Source organism: Maylandia zebra, linkage group LG16, assembly GCF_041146795.1.
Source record: "Maylandia zebra isolate NMK-2024a linkage group LG16, Mzebra_GT3a, whole genome shotgun sequence".
Taxonomy (NCBI): domain Eukaryota; kingdom Metazoa; phylum Chordata; class Actinopteri; order Cichliformes; family Cichlidae; genus Maylandia; species Maylandia zebra.
Window position 1 is genome coordinate 22,708,500 of NC_135182.1, and position 18,972 is coordinate 22,727,471.

Here is an 18,972-nt window from a genome sequence, read left to right on the forward strand (position 1 = left end):
CCGCAGAAGATGCTACGATGGCCCGAGGATGAGTAAATGGGCCATGTATACGTGTTTCAAAAAACAGGGAAAATTATGTATATATGTACACAGATTATTGATTGTGCATTTATGGTTCACTGTCTGAGATCAAAGAACACCAGCACTGAAGAAACTAAAGTGTTTAGTTGCCTCTATTGCTTCCTGAATGGCAGAATGGAAAAAAGTCAGTGGTTGTGGCAGAGTCGTTGGCAATGAACGTTCACTAGGATCTAAGGCGCCAGCACTCTGTGGAAACCACACTGTGTGACATAGATCTAATAAACCTGAGCAGGATATCAAGTTCAATGCATGTAGACTAAACTAGAACCAACACGCACAGCTGCTAGTCCTCCACTGTTCTTTACTCTTTCTCAACTATATCTTCGATACAGTCATGATGATAGCAGACAATAATCCTTCTACAAGTTTCTTCTGTTTCTTGTTTCTTTACAATTTTTTTGTCAACTTCATCACATTATTTCATGGGACATTTCTATTGGTTGGTTAGCAGATGCAGGTGTTAGCAGCAGTCAACTAAAGTCACCTGATTTGTTTGTTCCAGGCTCTCTCTGAGAGTCAATTAAAAGTCCTGAACTCACAGATACAATTTATGGACGAGTACAAGGCCACCTACACACTACACCCATAGGAGCTGCTCAGCCATTGAAACCATGCCATGAAGCTCCCTGCGCACGTTTTTCATACTGAGGATGTGGTCTCGATCTCTGCAGTTGACTCAGCAGAGCACCTCAGCACTCAGCTCTATAATTTTATGTGGTAACCACCTTGTAGCTGAGGTACTATGGTTCCCAAGCACTTGCTAACAACAACACTTACAGTTGATTGTGGAAAATATATGAAGGAAGAAATTTCACAAGCTGACTTGTTGCCACAGTTGAATTCTGCAACAATATCATATTCGAATTCAGAGTCCTGTCGCAATTAAACTACAAACACCAAAAACTGGCCCAGTACTTAATTCCATATTCCATAGAGTTTACTTGAAAGCAGACATCTGTTCCACCTCCAGACCATTTATATGGATGGGAATGCATTCACAGCTTCTAGCAATAAGCTTCTGTTTTCTTAGATCCACTATTAGCTCATTGCTCTTCTTTGTGTTCAAGGTCAGACTGTTGTTTCTGCACCAAGGTGCCATGCTTCGTCCCTGTGAACTGAGTCATGTTGCACCTGTCTGGGCCAAACACCATTATGTCACTTGCAGACTTGATGATGGTGTTAGAAAGTGAACAGGTAACCTAACAGACTGGGATGAACTGGCCTGAAACTCCAGTCTCCATGTGAAAAGGGAGATGGGGATGCAAAAGTCCCAAAGCTATGAATGCAGCTTGGAAGGAAGGATAGAGGATCATGAGAGAGAACTGATGAACAGTGAACTTACATATGTTGTTGCTGTGCTGCGTTGACAGCACCCTTTGTGTAGCTGCTGTTGTGTTATAGACTAGTGTGGCTCTAATGTTGAATGTAATGTAAAATGACCCAGAGCCAGCAGCTCAAAATGTTTTGCAACGATGGTGGATGACATCGAATATCATGGCTAACTGTCATAAGCCCTAAGCAACCAGTACAGGACTGCCAATACTGGTTTTGTGTGGCCACAATATTAATAACAGTGTGAAAGTTAACAACATCAATGTACAAAGGGGCACTCTTTTAGATAAAAACAGTGCATCCAGTGGAAATGGGCACCTGACAAAAACTCCAGAGCTTCACAAAGTTTCAGTGACAATAAAGCAAGTACTCCTTTAACCAGTTAATGCACGAGCATGAAAAAAAATGCAGCTTCCTTACAATTTAGCAACCTACTCTCTACTTTATAAGTCCGTTTTTTAGAAGGACTCCTCTGAAGGCAAAGCGCATATAAGTACAGATATATAACACAAGATAAAACAGCTTTCTTTTGATCTACAGTTTTTGACTCACAAAGACTTGAATGAGAAATTATTTTTGACCTTCCACCTCTGTGTGTGTGTGTGTGTGTGTGTGTGTGTGTGTGTGTGTGTGTGTGTGTGTGTGTGTGTCTGCTTCCCTGTGTCTGTTTCTCTCTCTGCCTCTGTAACAGGATTTCCTCCAGACACAAAGACCACCACGCACTGCCAAACAGATAAGCTGAGGCCAGTGAATTGCTGGACTCCATTCCTGTCATTCTTACTTTATTACAAAAGATGTTGATGCCGCTGCAGAGCCCTCAGATGAAACACATATGTGCAAACAATTAGGTCTCCCACATATACACAATGGGAAACAAACCTCCCCCTTTTACTTTATACGACCCTGGACGAGTTAACAGAAACCTGTCATGGTCCTGGGTCAAGCGACCCAGTATTTGAGTTTCATGTATCTTTTGTATTCATTTGCACCTAGCTTAGTTCACCTAGTTAATTTCTAGATTGCAGTTTAGTTTTGTTCCTTAGTTATTTATGTCATCTCCCCCTGTACTAAGTCTCCCTGGTTCATGTGTCATGTCTGCGTGGTTATGTTTAGTTCTTGTCATGTCTAATCTCCATGTTTTACTTTGAAAATCTGTATTCATTGTCAGCGTATTCAGTGTCACTTCGCCTGTCCTGTCGTTAGGTTCATGTGTGTCAGCTGTGCTCCCATGTGTGGCCACTTCCCCTGATCATCCCTCATGTGTATTTAGTCTCTGTGTTTCATGTAGTCTGTGTCGTGTCGTCTGTGTTCCCACCCTCCATGTTGTCACAGCCAGTCTTAGTATTCATAGTTATGGTTTCCTGTGTCTTCATAGTTTTTCCTAGTTTTACTTTCTCAGTTTAGTCATAGTTTAGTTTGTCACTGCGTTTCTGCCTTGTCTGCACTCCTTGTCACCAGCCACAATAAAGGCTCGCTTTCAGTTAAGTTTGCTCCAGTCTACTCTCGTTGTGTTCGCACCTGGGTCCACCACACACACCGCCGCACGGTCTGCCTCCACAGATCACGACAAAACCAGGGTGAGATTTTAAATGGACACAATCAGCTATGGACACTTAAATACTCTCTGAGCACCTCAGCGCCTTTGCTTTGTTAATTTTTAAAAGGAATAATGTTGGTTTAAGCGTAAACTTGCAAACACAGAGTCTGAATGCTTAAACCAACGATAAAAGCTTCATGTTCCAGATATACTGCCAAGGTGACGAATCAGGGACAAGACTAGTGAAAAAGAACGTCTTCTTACCTTCCCATAGTCGGTGGTGAGGATGAGGGTTGAATCATCACAAGAGCTGACAGTAGAGGGGCGGAGCTGCTCTTTGTGTCTCAGCCACACACGGGCCCCCTGCAACACAATAGCACAACAACCTTAACATCTGGACACTGGGCTTGCATTGGAGTCATGCGCTTTACACAAAGGTCTTACACATTTGCATTACAGATACTAAGTATTCCATTGATGTTCTTATTCTTCATATTACCAGAAACAAAGGAAGACAAAGATCGACCACCACTCCCCACACGCACAGGCTTTTTAGCTATATTATAAAAGAGCTGGGTGAGCAAGAGCAGAGAATTTCTCTAAAAGTAAGAATTATCCTCTCTGCTTTTCTTCTCTCTGTCTTTTTCCATTTTATCCCCTCAAAATTGCTTACCATTATGTGCCACATACTGTAGCCACTGTTTCACCAAGATTGGATGGACACAGTTAGTCTCTTATTAAACTATGATTAGAAGCGAAGAAGTTGTTCACCAGATCTGCATGATGAGTCCGTGCCAGAGAGTCAAAACACCACTCAGTCATATACACTGTCAAAAATGCTTTCAGTGTGCCTGGTCTCCTTTATAAAGGAAAAGACTATGACCCCAAATGAGCATTTACCACTTTAGCATATCAATCGATTCAAATGTCTATCATCCTTCCTTTGTTTTCTATATTTCAGTCGGGCAAATCGCAGCACACTTCTAGCCATTATCAGATGCCGCTTCCAGACAGACACTAATATCTGATCCCAGCGGCCCAGTTTCCAGTGTTTGCGTATCCATACGGAGTCGCTGACCTTCCCAGACATGTTTGTTAGCATGTGAGTAACTAGGAGCAATAACAGGAATCTGAGGCTGATTGCTCAGGCAAACTGTCATTTCCTTACAGCATTTGCCACTTTAGCACCGGCGGATACATTTATAGATTTGGCTTTGTTTGAAAGACTGTACTAAATGAAAACAAACAGTCGCCTGTCTGACCCTGTGGAATAAAAAGTAAAAATCTTTTTGCATGACTAAATACGCATTTGTCTGATAGTAAACGGGAGTATGTAGTTTTGCAGAAAGACAGATGGTACCACCTTCATGTCTGATTGCTTACAATAATCCAGCAACTTTCTGTGTAATTAAAATCTTAATTGTTTCATTAGAGCCAAAATCTCAAATTGAAACTTGCAGTTTTGCAAAGGAGAGATGAAAGCAGTATGAAAAATGTCCTCGATCTCAAAGAAAATTCCTCATTTAGCATTTTAGTTGATGGAGACGACTAGGATGTGGATTTTAACAAAATTTAACCCAAAAAGTTGCAACCTCTTGTAATAAGCTTGGCTTTAACAGCTGAACACGGTTAATAATCACAAGTGCCACCGGTGGGGGGGCCAGAGAAGCAACGAGCATCAGCAAATAAAGTGTGTGACCAACAAAGGATCAAAGTGAAGAGATCAATATGCATGGATTCCACTAAGAAACCTTAGACAAGGTCACCACTTCCAGACATCAATCCACATTAACTATTAACAACAGGCTGCCACGTGTGTGCACACTTTCATCCACGAAGCACAGATGTGTTTGCCACAAGACCAACATGCTTTTGTTTTATCCACTCTCCATTTACAAGATGAGACACAGAGACGCTAAAAAAAATCTAATAAATGAAGTCCCTCAGCAGCTTGTGTGATGACTGATTGCTGATGTTTTCTTTATTTTTCGATTCAGGCCTCTTTCTTAGACAAAGCAAGTCAGTCTAAAATAAAAGAAACACTTCCATCATCGCAGATTTTTTTCTTTCAGTCAGCTAATGGAGCACATCTAAATGTGGCTCTTAAACCACGGGGGAAAGGAGTGAGTGGGACAAAAGAGGGTCGTGTAAATTAGGAGGAGGAGGAGGCAGAGGGGAAGAGAGAAGGGAAAGAGGAAGGGTGCGAGCAGCTCTTAATGCCCTGCCTCCTATTGTGTTGAATAAAGAGGCAGACAAACAGAAACATCAGGACAGAAATATAACAGAGGTATCCTGCAACACGTGGCCACCCATTAACAGAGACGACTGGTGACTTTCACACCAGTTTCTGCCTGGTACCAGCCTTACATGCCTGGCCTGTTCAGGGAAAAGCTGATTCACGTGAGTTTGCTCAAGTGCAGGGATTACAAGTGTTTGCTCTATAGATTTCAAGAAGATCAGCCTCAGTTACATAACTGGAATTCAGCAGAATATTGCTAGTTCTCGTCATCTTATAGGGGTTTTTTCCTTTCTCGTGTCACGACTTGACATTAACAGTAAGGCCGACAAAAGAGCCGAAAGTATTTTGTAACAAACAGATTGCATGAGATGTACAGCAGAATAAGACAGGGGGCAAGCCGTGACAAGGAGAGGACTGTGATGGCTCATAAGATGGCAAATTTCCACACCCATTCCAGTATTGCCTCAATAAAGAAATTTCAGCACTACAAAAAGTGAAGGAAAGTTTTGAGTGGCTCAGCAGCTGAGTCAGTTTCAGAGGTTTTTCCACTCACATGAACAAAAACCCACTGCATACCAGCTGCATGCCCACCACACGTAGTTTTTTTAGATTAAAGTAATTAGGAATTCAAATAAAAAAAATGTGACTGTATATGGTAAACCAAGCATCAGTGACAAAGTGGCCCATAAAGATGCTAATAACAGCTCAGCCTGCTGCACCAGCATCTGTAAAGAGTGACTCGCACTCTGGATAAATCTCTCCCAGACACTATAATCAAAGGTGGGCAAAAAAAACCCAATGAGATACTGTGCTGTGCTACCGTATTGCTGTTTTGTTTATGTACTATAGACAAAAAATAAAACTAATCATAAAGGAAGTTGACTTAATAATAAAGCTAACACCTGCACCATAATAGTTCCGACTTGCAAACTTAACTCTTTCCCCTATAAAGATGACATCTGATGACCAGCTTTGACATCTCGGTTTATATCAGTAAACATGTGGTTTGAAAATCATTTAAATAGGTTCTGGGTTCTTCCTAGTAAGCTGTATAGGCAGAAATCCCTCTTGCTAACTTCTAATGCACAACCAGAAAAAGCTCAGTTCAGATAGGAGAGACTGGGGTTACCCCTAGTAGACGTTAGCTTGTTTTAACTACTTTAGCTTCCAAAAAATGTCTTATTATGTGATGTGAGGAGCCAAATATAAGCCACCAGCTGCAGAAAACTGTAGAATTGTATTAAATATATGCAAACTTAAATTAATAGGGCTGCCTGTGATATACATTGGCACTATTGGACACTCGTCTGCATTTTGGTATGCGAGTCTCAGGCCGTAGGGTATGAAGTCAAGATGAATTGTCTAAGAAGCAGCAACAGATGGTCTAAACAAAACTCCTCCCCCTCGTCCTCTCCATCTTTAGGAGCTCTGTCACTAAGTCAGGACAAAGACAATCACCTCTGACTGAGGCCTCAGCAGTTAGCCAGGCGGAAATATCCCAAACAAAGACCAGCTGGGACACAAAGGAGCACGGGTAGCGGCTCGTATTAAATCCCACAGACCTCAGTTACCTCCTGCTGCACAGCTTCCCATTCCAAGCTAGACAAACAGAGTCATATCTTTATTTGTAATCATGGGAAAGTACAGTGTGCATTTGATGATGAAGCAAAGTGGGATTAAGTGTGAAGAGTCGGTTAGCGGGCTCCTCTGCTTCTGGTAACCAGATGTTTTATTAGCGCCATTAAAAAGCAAAGCAGAAACGCTGCCATGACATCTCCGGCTCAAGCTAATTTCAAATTCTTAATGTTGCACGTCACTCAGCATGTGTAGCACTGCTGAGGCAGAACCAGCTGACAATAGTAATCTGACTCCACCAAAACAGGCTGCACGCCAACCTCCCATCATGCCTTTTGACACAGAGACCACTCAGGCTGAATGATGTGATCCTGGAGCTGGAGGCTTAAGTTTCAGCAGCTTGTATAAAGACATCCAGCTCAAGGATTTGCTAATGAATGTCCCTTAAATATTTAAGGTCATACACAGTACAAGGTGCCACGGCTCTTTCTCTGCCGTCTGGCATGTATCAGGTGATCCTATCAGAGAGAACAAGAGAAAGCTAATTAACTCAGCCCGACTTGGACTCGGCTGAACAATTAGTTATGATAAGCTACTTTCTTGGATCATAAAGTGGTTTTGGGGAATGGTGAACGAACGGCTGCCCTGCAGGTAGGACCGATGCCTGAGAACCTCCAGCTCGAATCCTGACAAGCATATCAGTTGTTGTTGTGCTCACATGTGGAGGAGGATAAAGTTAGCAGTGGAACATGTGCAGCAGCAACATATTCGACTAAAAGGAATATGTTTCCGTTCTCCCTTTTCTACTTCACCTTTCAAAGAATTAATGTGGCGATTAACGCTAATAACAATCTGGTTTGCAATCATGCTTGTTTAAAATCAACACAAAACTTGAGCTCTCGATTAATCTCATTTAGATTTCTCTCCATCATTTTTATGGATAGAAGTGTAATCCAGTGCTGCATTTACACCTCAGAGATTAAGACTGCATTAGCATAACAAACAGAGTCACAAGGTTGTGTCGCTACCACTGTGCAGACAGATGTGCAGTCCAGAGCATTGACGGGATCTGTAGCATTTAATAAGGTCAAGCAGCAAATTGGTACTTGCACGCTAATGCTGTGCACTTTCACAGAAACCAGTGCAATAATTGTTCAACAGAAAATATGTTATTAGTTATTTATGTTGGAATCATTGAAACGAACTTTTCAAAAAGAATTTTTTCTTCCTTTCAGAACTAAAAGTAAACATATTTGTAGGAGTGGGTGGTTTGCTGGGATATCAGCTGAAACATAGATGTTTATAACCATTAAAATATATATATTTTTAAAAACCAGCACATCACTTTGTAGCAGAGCACAGCCAAATTTTAGGAGTTGTAATGGTATCTCCTGAACATCGGGTGAGTGGGATGAGTGGGAGTCTTCCAAGTGGATGGTGAGATTAATAAGTAGGACTAGGCAGCTGGAGGGGGAAACTGGGCAAAGCTCCCTCTGGGTTTTTGAGCAGAAGACTTTCCAGTAGGTTAAACCACTGTCTCCTGTATATCCTACAAACAGCAAGGCCCATGCTTAACTGCAGTTTCTTTACCCTCATAAACACAAGACGCTACTTATTTATTACCTTATTACAGTATACCTGAGAATTATTTTAATTTATACAACATGTTTAGTGTGTAAATGTGTGTGAAAATAAATGTATCTACTTGTGAACAGCTTCACTCAAAGGGAGGTAATTTAATTCAAGGGTTTTTCAGCAGCGGTTGTTGCAGCACAAAGGAAAAATCCTCCGTTGCACAGATTTTCCAAGGATTCATGTCTCGGCACATGCCTTTTATGTCTTCGTCTTTCTTTGTTACCTCGTTGCAACTACACAGTCTGCCTGCCGCACACGTTACAGCCTACGACCCCCAGCCAGCATGGGGTGAGGGCAGGGTGTGTGACCGAGGGGAGAAATCAGAAGATTAAAAGCAACCTCTAGCATCTGTGCTAGAAGACGTATGAATTAATGATGGAGACAGCAGCTGATCAGAAATTAGCTAATGGAGGAGGAGGAGTCCCCTGGGGAACAGGGCTTTCCCTGTTTGTGATGATGTGGGGTGGGGGGCGTTGGGTCGCTGGTTGTTCTTGAATCTGAAGAACAGCCTAAACCCTGAACAGAAGAAGCTTTACACCGAGGAAAATGTTTTTGTTAACTGAGAAGGACTGTTTGAGAAGTATCCGTAGCTAAATGGAAATCAAACAGTAGTCTGTTATCACTGTCGTGCAAGCCATTATCATTATCACACTTGATGGACCTGAAAGAGATGAGTTACAATATTAATCTAACAAATATGCACAAGTCTGTGTGCACAAGCAGGATTAAGTGAGTGTGTCTTTTTTGTGTCCAAGTGTGTTTGGTAGTCCATTTATCTGTCAGTCAGCAGATACACACTGTCTGCAAAGGCGGGGTTCGAGGGCACCACCCTGTCATCCATTGACAGCGTTAATCTGTTGTGTTGCTAATGAGTGTATTGAGGAGAATTTGAATAACAAATTGTGTCTTCAGGAGCGAAAGAGAAAGAAGAGAAACACTTGAATCTCTGCCACATACTCCAGGCACAGTGTCGCGTTTTACCTCCTTATCCTGTGCAAACATATTTTCACTCCACTGCTGATCAAAGCGTGCGCCCTGATCCTGGGTGCACACAATGGAATAGGTTACAGGACGGGGCAAATAGGCAACGAATGATGTGATTACTGCAGGTTTGATTGGATTTCCAGCAAAGCTTGATGACTTGGAATATCTACCGAGCCACATGCCAGCATCTCGCCCGTCTGGCATCTGCATACCTCTGTTATTCGTCTGATAGCTATGGGGTCACACAGCAGGAAACCCAGAGGTACTCGAGGAATGCTGCTCAGTCAGTGTTGTGTTTGAGAGTGTGAGACGTGTGGGGCACGGTAAGCAAAGTGGTAGCTTACAAAGCAGCCCGGCTACTGTTACGCTGCCATTGACCTTGTAGCTCATGCTGTCCACACTGATTACTAGAAACTCTCCTATCTTCAGCATTTTATTATTTTGAGTGTTTCATACTGAAGCTATTTATGGTTTGATCAAATCCAATTTGGCAATGATAAGCTGCACATTGGTGATACTGTCGATGTTAAAGTCACTGTTAGGACTCTGTAAGCAAATAAAATAAATGCAGTTTTAACCTCTGTCACAAGTGAATTTATTTACATGTCCTGAGTCTAAAAACCTGCAAGGATATTGTTTCACTTTTAAAAATGGTGCTGATTTAGCGCCTGCAGAAACAGTACCACCTGTGTAATGAATTGTGAAAAGCTTCATGAAACACTCCCGCAGCATTATCCTTAAAACAAATGTTACCCATCCAGCAGGAGCTGATGATATGATAGCAACAAACATAAAAGACTCAGAATAAAATAATAAGCTGCCTTTAATCTGAGTTTACAACTTGTAACTGCAATTAACCTCCAAATTGTCACTAGTGACGTGCAACCATTCTCTGTACTTTTCTTCTTGAAATATGCCCTTAAACTTTTATTTGAACTGCATCACATGCTTACAATGCACATTTTACTTTTACCAGTACACGCCCATGCTATGGTATTGTCTGGTCTGTGATTTTCGTCAGCTGCTAGGTGATTGCTAGGCAGCATGATGACATCACAGCACATAATGCATAATTCAAGTTTTGTGGCTATAAATTAGATGCTACTGTCATGACATTGAAATGATACGATGCTATTAGGAGGTGCATAAACGCTACAAATGGGTCATTTTAACCTGTTGGTAAGTGGTTGCTAAGCAACATGATGGCATCATAATATAGATAAGAACCTTCAGGGAGCTAAGATGTACTTGCGTGCCAGTCTTGGTTGCTCAGCTCCTGATGGTGTTGGAGGAATTTGCGGGCAAACGAGCAGACAGGGATTTTGTGTGTTATAGTCAGATGTATAATTTATAACAGGAAAGAGGGAGGACTGGAGGTCAGGATGAAGAAACTTTGGCCAAAACTATTAGATCCACTGGTCGCGCAGCATTTCAACAGCACACAGACTGATTCCAATCAGAAATCCCAGAACAAATATGAGTGAAACTGCTCAAACCTCTCCTTGGATTGTGGCGAGTGTTTCTTATACAAAGCAGGGGGATGAAGTATGTTTAGCAGTGCGTTCAAGTGGCAGAGATAAACACACAGAGAGTCCTAAAAACACGGGACATTCCTCCTCATGTTAGTCTCAGCTTCTCAGCATATCATCCTACAAAAAGCCCCGGGCCTCTAACCACACACACACACACTTATAATAAAACACACTTAGAGTGGATGGGAAAGCTAACATGTCATGACTGTGGATTGTGCCATGCTGTGCTGTTTTCTCCAGTCAGGCTCTTCACACCACGGCAAGCTAGGCTCATGCAGAGTGGGATGTGTACTCGAACTCTACAGGGTGCTCACCCCTGTAATTAGTCCTGGAATTACAGCTATAGCATTAATCGCTTCACGAGAATCAACAAATTTTACTGTTTTTAAAAAAAAAAAAAATTCACCTCAGGCTATATTCACATATGGTAGTTGCAATGTGTTTAACCTAAACTCACAGGATGGTGTAGCTTAGAAACACGCATACTCCATCCCATAATAGGCTGACTCTGTGCAGCGTAATCATAGGGGACTAAAAAAGGAAAGTCAACATCTGGACTGGGAGCAGTAAATCACAGGTTGGCTGTTATTAAGCTGCCAGACGAAACCTTGGAACCCAGGGGATTTAAGCGACACTCATTACCATCTCACTATGTCCATCAGGTCGGCCAGTCAAGGTGAAAGACAACAAACACTTTTTTAAAATTTTTTGCATGAGGGAAAGCGACAATAATCTTTAATTTTGTCTGTGTAAAAATCTCAAATCCTGCACACAAATCTGATTTGTCTTTGGATTTGAGTCGTCCACCTTTACCTCACGGAGATGTACTGAAAATCATTTTGAGATATGAATGACAGAAGGGACTGCATGCCTGACACTTTAAACTAAACGCAGATACCACACCAGTAACATGAGCAGCCCAGGCACAGACATCCAGTCAGCCTACAATGTCAACAACCCATCATTCAGAAACATCGCTGGTGACAGAAAGACGCCACTGAGATGTGAAAATAACAGTCTGGGACATTTACATATATGACATCTTTCTGGAGGCTACCCAAGAAAATCAGTGCAACTAATAAACAGTAAGAACCAGGACCTTCTTTTTACCCATGCAAGACACAACTGATACAGCTATATTTGTGGTCAGTGGAGGGGTTTGTATGTCCAAGTGATCCCAGGACCGACCCGTGGTAGGGTCTCCCCTTGACAAAATGACCCTGGGTAAGAAGCCAGACAGGGCCTGTCCTGTGTAGGGTTAACTGGTCCAACTTGTAGTACAACTTGGTCCCTGCTAAGTGAAAAAAAAAAAAAGAATGGATGGATGAGTGTTAGATTTTTTGGGCGGCATTGTTTCGCATTTATTCGACAGGATTATTAGTAAGCAGGCAAGAAAGAAGGGAGAGACCAAGAGGCTCTGCCATTCAAGAAAGGGGTCCAGGTCCAAAGTTAAACCCTGCAGCCTTTCAGCCAGTCACTTACTTCCATCAGAGAATGTTTTATCATTGAATAAAGAAAGTACATAGATCAGTATGACTGTATCTTTTCAGCAGATTTGGCATATAATAGTTTGAGAGTGTTCTCTGTCATCACCGACTTACTTGCCCAAGTGCCCTGATGTGATTAATATTTCAGAGAACAGCACACCCAGAACGGCCCTGATGCACACACACAGGGAGGGCGGCAGGAAGGATGGGCGTTGGAGAGAAGATTACAAGTGATTTTTCATGTGTAGTGCCTCAACTGAGTGAGAGGTCTCTAATCATGGAGGATGGATTTGAGTCAAGTGGGTTGAAGGTCAGCTGTTAAAGGAATAGCTTGAGTGAAGCTTTGTTTGTTTTTAATTTGGGGATTTGCTAATTTGCAAAGAGTTAGATGATAAGATTGTCACCAATCACATCTATAGAAGTAGGACTACCCACTGGGGATGTCCTGGGAACCCAACCTTGGTAGCGTTTTTCCATTTGCATCACCAGTACCTAATAATGCACCGTCACCTCCTGTTGCTGTTCTTTACTTTTTTGTAATTCGACTTCATTTTTTCTCACTGTGTAGGCAGCATAGTGTCAGTAAAGCCTGAACAGTGTTAAGCGCTGCTGTTTATATGCATGGATATTTTAACAGTGCTCCCTGTGCTGCATTCAAATGGTGGCTGTATCAACATACACACTGGTTTGGACCAATCGCCTACATCACTAAGGAAATATCTACTCTATAGGACAAAAAAGATCCTCCAAACCAAGTTCTGATGAACCATGATGGCACCTCCAATAGTTACTAAAGCTGTGTGGAAGTTCCTGTGGTATTAAAGCAGCTTAAGTTCAGAAACACGTGTGCACAGAACATCACATAGAAGAAGCTTCATATAGATTGTAAAGATGTGAGAGTGGTAACTATTTCTTTCAGGTTTACAGGCAACCAAGACCACGAGAGACTCCACGCAGCAACAGTTCGTCCATCATCAGGAGCTAACAGACAGGAAGAGACGATTCCGTGCAGTGTTATTTGTCACTGGTAAAGAAACTGTGGAAAGATGGAGATATGTTTTCCTTTTATTTCCACAAACACAGACGGCTTTGTCTGAAGAGCTCGGTGACATAGCGGATAAAACTAAAGTCAACAGCATGGCGTCAGCAGGAGGTTATCACAGCGCTGAGTTCCCTGTGTGATGGTCAGCGCACTGATAGACGGGGGTCAGGTTACTGCTAGACTCACAAGAAATGCAAACACAAGCTAAAGAGTTAGGAAGGGATCGGGTCAGAATATTGCAGAGCGCTGACTCCAATTTATTTCACGTTAAAACGGAAAATTCAGGAAATCGTTGAATAAGCTGTGGTCTCGAAATCCTGACGCTGCAAATCTGTAACATGATAAGAACGGATTATCCATGTTTTCTGGTGCATGGTCAGACAATGGCTGCTGGTAATTAGCTTCTGTGCTCTTGTGGTGGATTAAACCACCTCCAGATTGTTCCAAAGCTGCAGGAGTTCTGCTGTCGCACACTCAAACCGCTGCCTTAATAATACCTTCCTCTTTGTGATCATAAACAACCGGCCCCGTTAATTCACCGCAGCTCCGAAACTCTAAAGAGCCTTGTTTGAAAATCCCCTAATTTGATGTGACAATGCAGACAATAAGCACTTCAATTTTAATTACAAATGAAAACAACCGCTTAGAAGAAAAAAAGGAATGCTGGTCCCATTACATTTCCTTCCTTCCTTCTTCACATCCTAACTGTACTTCCTGGCTCTTTCCTTACTCCATCAGCCAGCTGCATGGGAGCAATGATTCTCGGCTCTTTAAAGTGGCAGCTGGAGGAAGTGACAACTGGGCAGAAAAGTGTCTGTCGCCAAAGGGGGGAAAATAGTCCACCTACTACTACGGCAGGTTTGCCTTTCTCACGTTACCCATTTCACCACAGAATGCAGCCTCGGATACCGATCCACGGCCCCGACTTCAGAGATCCAGACATAAGCGACACGTAGAGCTACGAGGGACGTTTTTAGGATGGGAAGAATGTGTCTGAGGGTGAAGGGGTCAGCGGTGACGGTGTGAAACCTAAAGCCTTGCAACCGCAGCTCTACAGGATGGATGACATGCAGCCGTGACCAGGAATTTGGGAGGTCAAGGCTGGGTATTTGGGATTCCCTCTGTCAGAGTATCTTTAAGTGGAAGGAATTTGGTGTGTAATGCAATGAAGGGGTTAATGGGTGTGGAAAGGTCCTCCTTGCTTGGGTTTACAGTGTGTAGCAGCTGCTGCTATAAAGAAACTGATTACCAAGTTTAGAAAATAGCTGGGATTCAGGATGTTCTACAAAGGTATCAAGTATCTAAAGTGCGTGTGGGAGCTCACACATACAAAGGGAGGTCGCACAAAGGTATAGATAATGCTCATATTACCTGGCAAATTAATAGCCAGGAAGGAAGAGGCCCAAAGGCACAACAATGTTTCTCATATACGCTATATGAAATGGATTCTTGCATAAAACTTTTCACTGGAAAAACGGTTAAAATTAGCAGATATTGTGGATAAAGCTAAATAAACAAAATTAATTTCATAATGGAAGCTCTGATTCATCCAAATTTGGGTGTGACGTGGGCAGGGAGTTTCTCGTATGTCTGAAAAAACAAAATGTGAATATAAAGTCTGCCAAATCCAGCAGCCTTGCAGTATAAAAAAACACCCTTCGATACTTGTGTGTTTTTGTTGGGTCACTTCCATTAGAATAACGTATTGGGTGTGGGGTAAAGGACAGTGCTGAAGGTTTTATGGTGGACAGGATGGGCCATCAGGATGAGCACACCCATGACCACTCCTCTCAGTCCACCATGATTTCTAACCCTTGTCAACGTCTCCACCTTAACAAACAGTGGCCTATGAGGAAAAGCCGATTCTAGATTAGTAACTGGCAAATTGGTAAACGTGCATATTTCTTTAATGCATGATCTGTTACAGCGTTTTGTGATGCAAAAGGTTAAAAAAGATGTGCTCCTATCTACACAGTTCCAGCTTTATACAACCACGACATTCACAGCAAAGACACATCCATATGATTTATCCTGGTGCACTTGTTTATAGAGTTGAGTTTAATCCTTATCTTAATTCACTTCCAGAATTCCTGCTTAATTAAATCCAAGCTGTGGCACTGTGGAGTTCAAGACCCTGGCATCTTTCCATGACACCGAAATTCACTTGAAAACCAGGACAGGTCAGTCATTCCCTCTAACACAGCTCAGACCGGAGATGTGAAACAGCAGGTAGAGATAAATATATATTTTTATGCTGTTGTTGTCCATTAGTGGTCTGTTACAGAGACTCAGTTTAATTTTAACAGTAAAAAAAGCAGCAGTAAGTACAACGAAGTCAAACCAATATGTATTTTAGCTTAAAATTTTAAAACACTGCAAATGAATGCAGTCAAGTCCAAAGACAACCTAACAAATCAAGTAGAATGAAATATAACCTACCCCAAAAAACATACACCTATTTGGAGCAAATACTACAGGATGTCTTGCTCTGTTGGTAAAGGTCAACGGACACAAACCAGATTAAAACTGAGCTGAAATAATAACCTTCCTCTTCGCAGCATATCACTGTAATAAAAGCAGATTATGAGTCAAAATCCAGCTCTCCTCCATCTGCTCGCTACACAGTCGGTGTGTGCAGCAAATTATTGAAAGCTACACTCGAAGCTGCTGAATTTATTATTGTATGACTGAAGTCAGTGAAAAATAGAAATGCATCGATAATTGTCCAATCAGCATTAAACCTGCCTTTGCAAAGAAAAGTGTATGGAGCACCTCCTGCATGCTGAAACTTCTGTGAGTCACAGCATCACTGAGGGGCATGGCTGATAGGGAGGTAGAGGATGGGAGGAGATTCACTCCCCTGTACTCCATCTGTCTTCTCTGTGAGTGTGTGTGCCCTCCTCTGAGTCAGAGGGGCATGACAAATCAGACCTAAAGCCAGCCTGGCTTTCACCTACATCAGAGTGTGCTGCTCTCTGGACTGATTGGCAGATGACACATCCAGCTCAGCAGTCACTGCATTGAGAGTTGCATTGTGTAGCCTCTAATTAAAGCTACACACAGGTTTCCCTGAGAAGCTGTAGTAGTTTTTGTCAGGGCAGACATTTGTATGACTAAGAGGCTTCTGTGGACAGTGAGGTTGCCACTCTGGCTCCATCCTGTAGAGGTATAGGACACATGAGCGGCTGATAAAGGATCACAAAGACCGCAGAATACATCATAATAAACCGCGGTAAAGTGAGCCGTCATTTGTGAGCCGCGGTCAAGCCAGCCGCCTCCTATCCGCCGCATAAATTTCCTTGCGCTTTTACACCAGTCTTTACGGTAGCGCCTTTTCGCTTTATATCCTGATTGAAAGCCTAGACTCGCGCACACATGCACGCGCGTGAACAGTCACACGCACGCGCGCACACAAATTACAATGGAACAGCCCAATACAGCCATCGTGACAGTCTGGTTGCATATTCAAAAATTCATTAAAAATCATTCTTAAAAGTTGATGCCAAGCTTTCAACACAATCCTCTTCTCGGACACCTACTTTACCTCTGGGCCAGTTTTTACCCAGATTTACTGTAATATTACTCAGAAATCACAGTAAACTCATATTCAGTGCAATACAGTCAATGCACTACAATTATGTTTATTTCAAAAATTCATTAAAAGTCATCCTGAATAGTTGAGGTCCAACTTTCAACACATCCCCCTCTGGGACACCTACTGTACCTGTGTGCCAATTTTCATCCAGATTTACTGTAGAATTCCTCAGAAATTAAAGGGTACTTGTATTCAATGCAATACAGTCAATACAATAGAATTATGTCAATTTTCCAAAATTCATTAAAAATCATCCTGAGTAGTTGATGTACAACTTTCAACACATCCCCCCTCTGGGACACCTACTGTACCTGTGTGCCAGGTTTCATCCAGATTTACTGTAGAATTCCTCAGAAATTTAAGGGTACTTGTATCCAATGCAGTCGGCCAATACAGTAGAATTATGTCAATTTTCAAAAATTCATTAAAAATCATCCTGAGTAGTTGATGTCCAACTTTCAACACATCCCCCCTCTGGGACACCTACTGTACCTGTGTGCCAAGTTTCATCCAGATTTACTGTAGAATTCCTCAGAAATTAATGGAAAGATTTATTCAATCTAATACAGCCAATGCACTACAATTGCATCAATTTTCAGAAATTCATTAAAAATCATCCTGAGTAGTTGATGTACAACTTTCAACACATCCCTCCTCTGGGACACCTACTGTACCTGTGTGCCAATTTTCATCCAGATTTACTGTAGAATTCCTCAGAAATTAAAGGAAACTTATATTCAATTCAATACAGTCAATACAATAGAATTATGTCAATTTTCAAAAATTCATTAAAAATCATCCTGAGTAGTTGATGTACAACTTTCAACACATCCCCCCTCTGGGACACTTACTGTACCTGTGTGCCAGGTTTCAGCCAGATTTACTGTAGAATTCCTCAGAAATTAATGGGTACTTGTATCCAATGCAGTCGGCCAATACACTACAATTGTGTCAATTTTCAAAAATTCATGAAAAATCATCCTGAGTAGTTGATGTACAACTTTCAACACATCCCCCCTCTGGGACACCTACTGTACCTGTGTGCCAAGTTTCATCCAGATTTACTGTAGAATTCCTCAGAAATTAAAGGGTACTTGTATTCAATGCAGTCGGCCAATACACTACAATTATGTCAATTTTCAAAAATTCATGAAAAATCATCCTGAGTAGTTGATGTACAACTTTTAACACATCCCCCCTCTGGGACACCTACTGTACCTGTGTGCCAAGTTTCATCCAGATTTACTGTAGAATTCCTCAGAAATTAAAGGGTACTTGTATTCAATGCAGTCGGCCAATACACTACAATTATGTCAATTTTCAAAAATTCATTAAAAATCATCCTGAGTAGTTGATGTACAACTTTCAACACATCCCCCCTCTGGGACACCTACTGTACCTGTGTGCCAGGTTTCAGCCAGATTTACTGTAGAATTCCTCAGAAATTAAAGGGTACTTGTATCCAATGCAGTCAGCCAATACAATTTAATTATGTCAATTTTCAAAAATTCATTAAAAATCATCCTGAGTAGTTGATGTACAACTTTCAACACATCCCCCCTCTGGGACACCTACTGTACCTGTGTGCCAGGTTTCAGCCAGATTTACTGTAGAATTCCTCAGAAATTAATGGGTACTTGTATCCAATGCAGTCGGCCAATACACTACAATTATGTCAATTTTCAAAAATTCATTAAAAATCATCCTGAGTAGTTGATGTACAACTTTCAACACATCCCCCCTCTGGGACACCTACTGTACCTGTGTGCCAAGTTTCATCCAGATTTACTGTAGAATTCCTCAGAAATTAAAGGGTACTTGTATTCAATGCAGTCGGCCAATACACTACAATTATGTCAATTTTCAAAAATTCATGAAAAATCATCCTGAGTAGTTGATGTACAACTTTCAACACATCCCCCCTCTGGGACAC

At 41.9% G+C, this 18,972-nt stretch overlaps 1 protein-coding gene across 1 annotated transcript in view; it reads right to left on the reverse strand.

Moving 5' to 3' along the window:
- Positions 1-18,972, reverse strand: part of myo10l3 (myosin X, like 3) — a 78,034-nt gene that overhangs the window by 43,165 nt on the left and 15,897 nt on the right. Inside the window, exon 2 of the mRNA XM_014408260.4 lies at positions 3,215-3,313. Within this exon, the coding sequence (XP_014263746.3) occupies positions 3,215-3,313 (99 nt within the window). The remainder of the gene's footprint in view (positions 1-3,214; positions 3,314-18,972) is intronic.